This window comes from Colobus angolensis, unplaced genomic scaffold, assembly GCF_000951035.1.
Source record: "Colobus angolensis palliatus isolate OR3802 unplaced genomic scaffold, Cang.pa_1.0 Scaffold187, whole genome shotgun sequence".
Classification (NCBI taxonomy): Eukaryota; Metazoa; Chordata; class Mammalia; order Primates; family Cercopithecidae; genus Colobus; species Colobus angolensis.
Genome location: NW_012115010.1, coordinates 1,984,064 through 1,994,991, shown reverse-complemented (window position 1 = coordinate 1,994,991; position 10,928 = coordinate 1,984,064). Strand labels below are relative to the sequence as shown.

The 10,928-nt window shown below is 47.4% G+C and overlaps 1 protein-coding gene across 1 annotated transcript in view; it reads right to left on the bottom strand.

Moving 5' to 3' along the window:
• NMT1 (N-myristoyltransferase 1) overlaps positions 1–10,928 on the bottom strand; it is a 48,321-nt gene that overhangs the window by 14,428 nt on the left and 22,965 nt on the right. Inside the window, exons 3-4 of the mRNA XM_011940136.1 lie at positions 8,109–8,253; positions 753–871 (exon numbers count right to left, since the gene is read on the bottom strand). Coding sequence (XP_011795526.1) covers positions 753–871; positions 8,109–8,253 — 264 coding nt within the window. The remainder of the gene's footprint in view (positions 1–752; positions 872–8,108; positions 8,254–10,928) is intronic.

Below are 10,928 nucleotides of genomic sequence, written 5' to 3'. Positions count from 1 at the left end.
CAGCCCAGGCAACAGAGCGAGACTCCGTCTCAAAAAAAAAAAAGAAAATGTCAACAGAATTTTTTTTTTTTTTTTGAGACAGAGTCTCACACTGTCGCCTGGGCTGGAGTGCAGTGGTGCGATCTCAGTTCACTGCAACCTCCCCCTCCCAGGTTCACATGATTCTCCTGCCTCAGCCTCCCAAGTAGCTGGGATTACAGGCGTGCACCACCACACCCGGCTAATTTTTTGTATTTTTAGTAGAGACGGGCTTTTATTATGTTGGTCAGTCTGGTCTCAAACTTCTGACCTCATGGTCCACCTGCCTCGGCCTCTCAAAGTGGTGGGATTTGCCTGGCGACATTTTCATCATTCTTTACAAGGGAAATAAATCCCTCAGGTCAAAACAAGAGGCTCTGGGTGGCCAGGGTGGAAAGGCGAGGACAGGGCCTCATTTAGCAGCCCCAGCTGCTCCAGTCAGGAGACAGACTAGAAAGAAAACAAGGAAATAAATGAATGAACAAAAAAGAATAAATGAAAAACAGGTATCCACGTTGGGGAGCTACAGAGGTTAACTTTCAACCTGCCAGAAAAGCTAAGAGCTATTTATGTGGAGTCTTGGCCATATCCCAGGAAGTTACAAAAGGGGCTCTGTTCAGACCTCCTTGGCTCAGCTCTCTAGGGCTCGAGGAGACGTGGTCTTGGTGAGATTGCAGGGCTTACTGTGAAAGTGGCTCCTACCCGCAGGTGTAACCTTCTGAGGGCCCACTCACCACACCGCGGTCGCCCAGGTCCAAGGCATCCCAGGTGAAGCCCTGGGGCAGGGTGTAGGGCTCCTGGCGGATATTGTCCTTGTCAGGCTCCACGGGGCCATGGGTGTTCACCACTTCACCTGAAAGAAGAACACAGCTGTGAGCCTCACCCTTTGCCCCCTCAGGGCAGTAAATGGCTCAGCTCAAAACTCAACCAGAGCAAATTCCTCTTGTCCCTAGGAGCCCTCCATCTGAAGAACATTCTGTGCTTGGCAACTGCAAACCGTCTTTCCAGCTACCCTTAGCCCCTAACTGAGGGCCAATTCATGGCAGAACCTCAGGACAATCACTGGGATCCAAGGTGGTTCGTGTTTGGGAAATCCATTTAAATCTCCCTTGGGTCACTGAATGACAAACATTTATCTTTAGTAATTTGGCTTCCTGCCTCCTGGTTGGTGTAAAGAGTGTTGTCAGGGCCCTGGCCCAGGCCCATCAATCTGGATGGGTTTGTAAGGAGTCACAACAAGGCTGCTTTTGTGTCAACAGCAACAACAATGTACTGGGCCCATTTCTGAACCAGATGATGGCTTCTAGGCGCCAGGCTCAATCGTGGCCCTGCCAGCCTTGGCTTTCAGCAGTGTGAGCCAGTTAACTGCTCCTGCCAACTCAGGCCCTCAGTGTTTAGAGTCCTGCAAGTGCCTTTGGGCTGAATCACCAAGTCTACACAGTGCTGCCGGGAAGTCACCGTGACACAACATCCCGTCCCTGAGCAGCATAGGCCCCTCCTCTGCGGGAGTGCTCCAAAGACACAGCCCTCATTCCTATCCGAGCTCAATCGGACTCATAAATGCTGAGAGATTCACACTGAATTTTCACCCTTGGGATGATTTCGGTTCTACCCACTCATGTTTACATTGGGAAGAATGCAATGTTTAGTGCATTTTGGAAAACAAGCGTCTTCAAAAGGGACCAACTCAGTAACAGTGTTCTTAGCAAAGGCCTCGGTATAGACTAGGCATTCAATTCATGCTTTTACTGACTTTCAGACTCTTGATCCAATTTTTTTTTTTTTTTTTGGAGACACAGCCTCATTCTGTCGCCCAGGTTGGAGTGCAGCGGTGCGATCTTGACTCACTGCAACCTTTACCTCCCCGGTTCAAAAGATTCTCCTGCCTCAGCCTCCCGAGTGGCTGGACTTGCAGGTGCCCGCCACCGCGCCAGCTAATTTTGGAGATTTTTTTTTAGTAGAGATGGGGTTTCACCATGTTGGCCAGGCTGGTTTCAAACCCCTGGCCTCAAGTGATCCACCCGCCTCGGCCTCCCAAAGTCCAAACATTTCATTCTAACATGTAACAGGCAGTTCTAGACCTTCCCAGAATGAATCTGTGGGGCAAGGGTGGTGGAAAGAGCTGCATAAGGCCACAGTGCACGACACCACCGCCAGCACTGATCATCTCACCCTCTTCATCAGACACATTACTGAGCACCAACCATGCACCAGTGACTCAGTGACCATGCCAGCCCCTAGTGTACAGCAGGAAAAAGGACCAAGTCCCTGTCCTCACAAGACATACCATCTTCTGGGGAAAAAGTAAATAAATGAGTCATTATCCACGTGCTGAGGGTCAGGATCTGGAAAGTACAGGGACACAGCAGGGAAGCAGCCTGCTCTATTGGTAATCAGGCTTCCGAACAGGTTTGCTTGGGAGAGAGGTCATATTTTTCTTCCCCAGTCAGGAAGCTCATGACCAGGTGAGACGGGGTCTTGCTGTTGCCCAGGCTGGAATGCAGTGGCGTAACCTTGGTTCACTGTAGCCTCAACCTCCTAGACCCAAACGATCCTCCCATCTCAGCCTCTCGAGGGGTTGGGACTACAGGCATGCGCCACCACGCCTGGCTAATTTTACTTTTCATAGAGGGGAGATGAGGTCTTACTGTTGCCCAGGCTGGTCTCGAACTCCTAGACTCAAGTGATCCTCCTGCCTTGGCCTCCCAAAATGCTGGGATTATAGCATGAGCCACCACACCCAGCCAAAACCCACCATTTGATTATTCATAAGGTAGCTCTTGTGAATTTAAGTCAATCTGCTTCCAACTGACAGCTATGTATATTAAAAAACATTTTTGAGCCTATAAAGCTAAGGGCCAGACCCTCTAGTCTTATCTAGGTGCTGATTTCCCAACTTGTATTGAATTTATACCTTTCCCTATACACTTCAGAACCTTTTTTCCCCTTTAATTATTTCCATGGCCAAGAATACTGATGGTCTTCCCTACTGTACTAAAATAACCTCAAGGCTAAATCTTCTCATTTAGGCTGGCTACTAGGTCCTACACGCAATAGGCACTTCCATTCCCTCACTCCTTCACCAAGTGTTCACTGAATCCTAGAATGTGCCAGTTCTGTGGCAGGGGCTGGCGAATGAAACAGACACAGGTCCTCACCATCATGGACACCAAAGAGACGAGCAAGGAGGCACGTCCCACCCGGCATGGCAAGGACCAGTAAGGATGAAGTACAGGGTGCTATGGGACCTGTGTCTTTGTGTGTCAGGAAAGACCTCTCAGAGGAAATATGTAAAGGCAAGACCTCAAGGATAATTAGGAGTCAGTTAGGCTGCAGGTGGACTATGTGGGGCAGGGTGGGTGTGAAAAAGTAGAGCTATAGGAAACACTGAGAAGGGAGCAGCCACTTTTACTAGACTCCCACTGTGGAGTACCCTTGATGCCAAGAAGCAGCCCAAGGCTCCTGTGCTGTCCTTGGTCTGGTGCCAGCATCATGGCCTCTGCTTGTCCTGCTCTGTGGGGAGCAGCCTGCCCTCTCCCTTACAATGGCCTCTGAGTACCTCCTGCTGAGCAGGGGTGGAAGGCTGCTCTGCAGAGCACAGCAAGAATGCAGCCGATTCTCTCAAGGCCGACATGAACGAATAAATGACTAAAGATGACACTTTGAACTTGCTTTAAAAGAATCTGGAAGTTTAAAGAAAACCCTGAGCTTTCAATGGGTTTCTTTCTGTACACTCTTCCCCAAAATTCTTTCTGTGACATCAAACATCAAAGACCCCAAACTAAGCAATGCGATGCAATTGTGAAGGACTTCGGAGAAATGAGAATGTCTGAGATGCTTTAATGAAAACATTAAACCAAACAAAAACCAGGGAGAGGGAAAAGAGAGGGGAAGCTTCCCTCTGGGACCCATGGAAACCAGGTGAGTGCACATCCTCCCCTGTGATAGTTACTTTTTAAAACAGAGTGGCCACACTGCATTCCACTGACCAAAGACAGAAAAGGATACTGCTTCCATTGACATGAGTGGGAAAGGGGTGACTTTAAAAAGAATGACATGATCTGAAGAGGGGGATCAAAAGTTCATCTGAGGGCTCTTACAGTTGTTACACAGACTAAAACAGTTCTGCTAAGGCCATTCCTTTTTATTTATTTATTTTTTAATCTTTGAGACAGGGACTCGCTCAGTCACCCAGGCTGGAGGGCAGTGGCACAATCATGGTTCACTCCAGCCTCGACCTCCAGGACTCAAATGATCCTCCCACCTCAGCCTCCTGAGAAACTGGGACCACATGCATGTGCTATCATATCTGGCTAATTTTTTTTTTTTTTTTTTTTGTCGCCCAGGCTGGAGTGCAGTGGCCGGATCTCAGCTTCTGCAAGCTCCGCCTCCCGGGTTTACACCATTCTCCTGCCTTAGCCTCCCGAGTAGCTGGGACTACAGGTGCCCGCCACCTCGCCTGGCTAGTTTTTTGTATTTTTTTTAGTAGAGACGGGATTTCACCGTGTTAGCTAGGATGGTCTCGATCTCCTGACCTCGTGATCCGCCCATCTCGGCCTCCCAAAGTGCTGGGATTACAGGCTTGAGCCACCGTGCCTGGCCTGTCTGGCTAATTTTTAAATTTTTCTGTAGAGACAAGGTCTTACCCTGTTGTCCAGGCTGGTCTTGAGCTGCTGGGCTCAAGCAATCCTCCTGCTTTGGCCTCCCAAAGTGCTGGGATTATAGGCATTAAGCCATCACACCCGGCCTAAGAAGGCCTTTCCAAGCTTAAAATAAAAAACCTAAGATAATTTTAAGCTTCTAAAGAATTGCAGGTCTCAGCCAGGTGCAGTGGCTCACGCCTCTAATCCCAGCACTAGGAGGCTGAAACAGGAGGACAGCTTGAGCCTAAGAGTTTGAGACCAGCCTGGGCAACACAGTGAAACCCTATCTCCACAAAAAATTTAAAAATTATCCAGGCATGGTGGCAGGCACCTGTAGTCCCAGCTACTCAGGAGGCTAAGGTGGGAGGATTGCTTGAGCCCAAGAGATTAAGGCTGTAGAGAGCCATATCATGCCACTGCACTCCAGCCTGGGCAGCAGAACGAGATCCTGTCTCAAGAAAATAAAAGAGAGGGCCGGGTGCGGCGGCTCACGCCTGTAATCCTAGCACTTTGGGAGGCTGAGGCAGGTGGATCACGAGGTCAGGAGTTCAAGACCAGCCTGGCCAAGATGGTGAAACACCATATCTACTAAAAATACAAAAATTAGCCGGGCATGGTGGCGGGCGCCTATAATCCCAGCTACTTGGGAGGCTGAGGCAGAGAATAGCTTGAACCTGGGAGGCAGAGGTTGCAGTGAGCTGAGATCACGCCACTGCACTCCAGCCTGGGTGACAGAGTGAGTGAGACTCTGTCTCAAAAATAAATAAATAAATAAATAAGAGAGAGGGAGAGACTTGTAGGTCTCTTTAGCAGAATACCATCTAATTAAAACTCTCCTAAGAAGGTGGGGAGTGCTGTAAAAACACAATGCATGAGATTTATTATCATTAGTCCTCCATTTACGTGAAAAAAAATTAGGGCAAGAAGCTGTAGGTAACACCACCCCTGAGAAAACTCAGAACTAGGGTGATGCCTCAGCCATGCAGGCTAACACGCCTGCCAAGGTGGCACTTTCTACAGGCTGACACAAACAAAGGAACCTAATTGGGGCTTGACTGACCCTGGACCTCAAAGACAGACTGGTCAGATGCTCAGTGCAACCGCTCTTCCACAGAGTCCCACACCACACACTGCACAGGAGGCAAAGTCAGAAGAAATAAACCCAGACCTTGTTCCTCCTTCCTCAAAGTGTCAGGGCCTGTATGAGCAACTGTGTGGTTTTCTCTTGAGCTTTCTGAGAACTAAACTAAAGCACTTTCTACATTTACAGGTGAGAGGAAAACAAAGTATTGCTGGGCTGAAGAGGAACAGAAGCAAATTAATCCCAATCTGCCTCTTTTTTTTCTTTTTCTTTTCTTTTTTTAATTTATTTTTGAGATGCAGTCTTGCTCTGCTGCCCAGGCTGGAGTGTAGTGGTGTGATCTCAGCTCACTGCCACCTCCATCTCCCCAGGTTCAAGCAATTCTCCGGCTTCAGACTCTCGAGTAGCTGGGATCACAGGCCCGTGCCACCATGCCCAGCTAGTTTTTGTATTTTTAGTAGAGACAAGGTTTTACCATGTTGGCCAGGCTGGTCTCAAACTCCTGACCTCAGGTGATCCGCCCGTCTCAGCCTCCCAAAGTGCTGGGATTACAGGCATGAGCCACTGCGCCTGGCCTTAATCTGCCTCTTTACCAGGAGACACTATCTGTGAAGAATGTAGCAAGGTTACTCATTTGCAAATTCCTCAGGAAAAATAAAATCAAACCAAAACTCCAAAATGCCATCTGAAAACACAGCCAAGATATATGGCAGCCACCACATAACACCTCATCAGGGATTTCATTCGAAGATGAGATGTGTGGCTCTCTACATCGTTCCTGCTCCTCAGCGAGAACCTGGTCACTGGGACCCCGCCCTGTGGCCCAAAGCCTTGCTGGAGGGCTTAGCCAGTGGGCCTGGGACCTGGCCGATGAGGGCAGCCAAACACACAAGGTGATGGGGGAATCAGCACCCCTCTTGTCCACCCGGGCAGTGCTCTGCTCTCCCTCACCTGTGGGGATGCACCTACTCAGCTTGCTTCTGTCGTGAACAAGCTTCTGAGAACTGCATCCGCTCTAGAGCAGAGCTTCTCAAACTTTCAAAATGGACAGAAATCCTCTGGCAGTTCTGATTCTGCAGCTTTGGGGTGGGGCCTGACAAACTGCATTTCTACTAGCAATTAGGCAATGCCCATCCTGCAGGTCTGCAGGCCTCATGGAGTAGCTGCTCCCAACCTCCGCAGCAGACAAAGCTCCTTGGGCACGGCTGCCTTCTTCCCCTCACCAGTCTTTGGCCCTACCCTGCCGGGCCCTGCCCTACCCTCCTGCTCTGCACTGAACACACTAGTCAAGTCTCATTGTGTTTCTGGAGAGAAGAAGTAATGTGGACGAGCTGAAAGTCATTTACATTTGGTGTTGGAACATGTTTTTTTTTCAACATACTTACTTTTCCAGTGACAAAGAAAACAGGAACTAGGCCACCAATGGGTCCAGAATCATGATACAACCACTTCAGAAACTTTGTCAGCTGAGTCCTGAAGTTAACCATTAAGGTTGGCTTGGCTCAGTCTTGGCAGGCACGTCTAACAGGATCCAGTCCCTTCTAGAATCCTTTTAGACAATCTGCTTATTCCACCCCTTTAGCAGTTCATTATAGCTTTTTAAGGGGTGTTGATGAAACCTATATATGGTATTCTCGGTGTTGAACCATCACTGCTAAGCAAAATCTCAAACCACTTTGCATTTAGTAAGCATGCATTGGCTAGGAGACAAAGAGGAAGAGGCTGGGGACTTTGCCCATTCCAGGAATAAACATGTGCCCAGACAAACAAGACAAACTCTCTATAAACCTAAACGGAAAAAAGACCTCTGGGCAGACATTCCCACTCTTCATGTGCCAACACTTCTGTTTTTTGGGGGGTTTTTTGGTTTGTTCATTTTTTGAGTTGGGGGTCTCACTCCTGTCATGTAGGCTGATCTCAGCTCACTGCTGCCTTGACCTCCCAGGTTCAAGCGATCTTCCCACCTCAGCCTCCTGAGTAGCTGGGACTACAGGTGCATTTTTTTTTTTTTTTTTTACTTTTTGTGGAAACAAGGTTCTCACTATGTTGCCCAGGCTAGTCTCGAACTTTTGGGCTCAAACAATCTTCCCACCTCAGTCTCCCAAAGTGCTGAGATTATAGGTGTGAGCCACTGCTGTTGGCAAGAATCATTATTTGTTCTCAATGTGTGCTGCTATAAAATGGTAAGGTCTCTGAATGATAGTCTTTATGCTGCATTTTTAAAGACCACCCTCTGAAAACAACTACCAAGGAACTCCAGGACTCTACTGCCCTCCCTACAATAATTCAGCATGAAACCCTCATGAAGGCACAGCTGAGGCAGATCCCTCACCCCGACCTGGCAAAGAAAGCAAGCATATACATACCCAGCTTGGGGACGGGCTGCGTATCCCAGAACTGGTAGCTTCGCTTGCTAGCCTCCTCCATGGTTTTGGCAGGTCCCTGACCCACTGAGAACAGCTCAATGGCCTTCTGTATTTCCTGGATCCTCTCTGCTGGCAAAGAGTTCATCTGGACAAGACAAAGTTGGGGAGAGAAAAGGCGCATTATATTAGTATGACTTTTGATTAATTATAAGTTCAAGAGTTAAGGGGGGCTGGGTGCAGCAGCTCATGCCTGTAATCCTAGCACTTTGGGAGGCCAAGGCAGGTGGATCATTTGAGGTTAGGAGTTCAAGACCCACCCGACCAACATGGTGAAACCTTGTCTCTACTAAAAATACAAAAATTAGCCAGGTATGGTGGCAGGCACCTGTAATCCCAGCGATTTGGGGAGGCTGAGGCAGAAGAATTACCTCAAACTGGTAGGTGGAGGATGCAGTGAGCCGAGATGGTGCCACAGCACTCCAACCTGGGTGACAAAGCTAGACTCCGTCTCAAAAAAAAAAAAAAAAGAGTGCTGGGCGCGGTGGTGTAATCTTAGCACTTTGGGAGGCCGAGGGAGGTGGACTGCCTGAGCTCAGTAGTTCGAGACCAGCCTTGGCAACACGGTGAAACCCTATCTCTACTAAAATACAAAAAATTAGCCAGGCATGGCGACATGTCCCTGTAATCCCAGCTACTCAGGAGGCTGAGACAGGAGAATTGTTTGAACCTGGGAGGCAGATGTTGCAGTGAGTCAAGATTGCGCCACTGCACTCCAGCCTGGGTGACAGAGCAAGACTCCATCTCAAAAAAAAAAAAAGTTACGAGGTACAACTCAAAGAAAGGGTTTTTGGTTCCTCTGTCCTAATCCCAGACGTCATTACAACTGAAGAAAACATGGTTGACCATGAGCGGTGCGATGGGTGGGTGCCGCTGCAGGGTTTCTCTCCTCACTAGTCTTATGTTGTTTGATGGCAAAAGTAATACATGCTCAATGTAAATTTCAAACAATGCAGAAATGTGTAAGACACATAGAAAGTAAACACCCAATAATCCCATCCCCCAAATATAATGCTTGTCATCAACAGTCTTCACTTGGGAAGGTGAGAAGAGGCAAATATAATTCCAGACTTTTTTGCATGCAAGTTCCAAATGCACACACACACTTTTCAAAAACTAAAAGTGGATCATATAATATTATCGTACAAACTGCTCTTTAAAGCTATGTCTTAGAGACCTTTCCAGATGGAAACACATGAAAACCCATTCTACCAACTAAATCTGCTGTATCCACTGTATGTATGGACCACAGTATATTTAGCCAGCCCCTTACTTATGGGCATTTTAGTGATTTTGTTCTTCAGTAATACAAGAATGTTGCAGTGAATTTCTTTTCGAGACAGGGTCTCACTCTGTCGCCCAGGCTGGAGTGCAGTGGCACAATCATGGCTCACTGCAGCCTCAAACTCATGGGCTGAAGGGATCCTCCCACTTCAGCTTCTTGAGTAGCTGGGACTATAGGCATGTGCCACCAGGCCCAGATAATTTTTTTGTTTGTTTTTTTGTTGAGATGGGGGTCTCAATGTGTTGCCCAGGCTGGCCTCGAACTCCTGGGCTCAAGCAATCTGCCCACCTCAGCCTCCCAAAATGCTGGGATTATAGGCCACCACACCCAGCATAAATTTTCTTATACATCTATTTTTACCCACTGGGATATATATTTCTGTAGGATGAAGTTAAGAAAGAGGCTTGCTGGGTGAAAAGGTATGCACTTTTGAAATTATTTATCATCAATTTGCTCTCTAAAAAGAGATTATCAATAATCCAACGAACAGTGTAAGAGAGTAGCTCCAGACCCTCACCATTACATTTACTAAGCCTCAGTTGAGCGTGGTGGCTCACACCTGTAATCCCATGACTTTGGGAGGCTGAGGCAGGAGGACTGCTTAAGCCCAAGAGTTCAAGGCCAGTCTGGGCAATATAGTGAGACCACTGTCCCTATTTAAAAAAAAAAAAAGTTTACCAAGCCTTAATCTATACCAATCTAAGAGAAAAAATTATCGCTTTAATGGTCATTTCTTCCATTATGACTTTAACCATCTTATTCACTGATTAAACATTTTTTTCTTTTTGAACTGCCTATTCAATCATTTTAAACTAATACATATGTTGCAAATATTTTCCCAGATTGTTGTTTATCTTTTGACTTCTACAAAGTTTTATATTTGTCAATTTCTGTTTTATGGCTTCTGGGTCCTATGTCAGACTTAGGTTAATAAAAATACATACATTTTCTTCTAATACTTTTATTTACTTTTCTATTTTTCACTTAGGTTATAAAGGAAAGAAACAATATAAACTAATATGTTCATATTGCTTAGTCCTGGGAGGTGGCATTTTAATTTTCTTCCCCTTGCTGTTTATTAAATAAATTATTGGCCATGTATAGTGGCTCACTCCTGTAATCTCAGCAACTTAGGAGGTCATGGCAGCTAGATCTCTTGAGCCTGAGTTAGAGATCAGCCTGGGCAACGTGGGAAGACCCTGTGCCTACAAACAATCAAAAAATGAGCCGGGTGTTGTGGTGTGCACCTGTAGTCCCGGCTACTTGGGAGGGTGAGGTGGGAAGACTGCTTGAGCCCAGGAGGTTGAGGCTGCGGTCAGCCATGTTCGTACTGCTGCACTCCAAAACCTGAACGACAGAGTCTCAAAAATAAACTAAATAAATAAAAAGGGGGCCGGGCGCGGTGGCTCAAGCCTGTAATCCCAGCACTTTGGGAGGCCGAGACGGGCGGATCACGAGGTCAGGAGATCGAGACCATC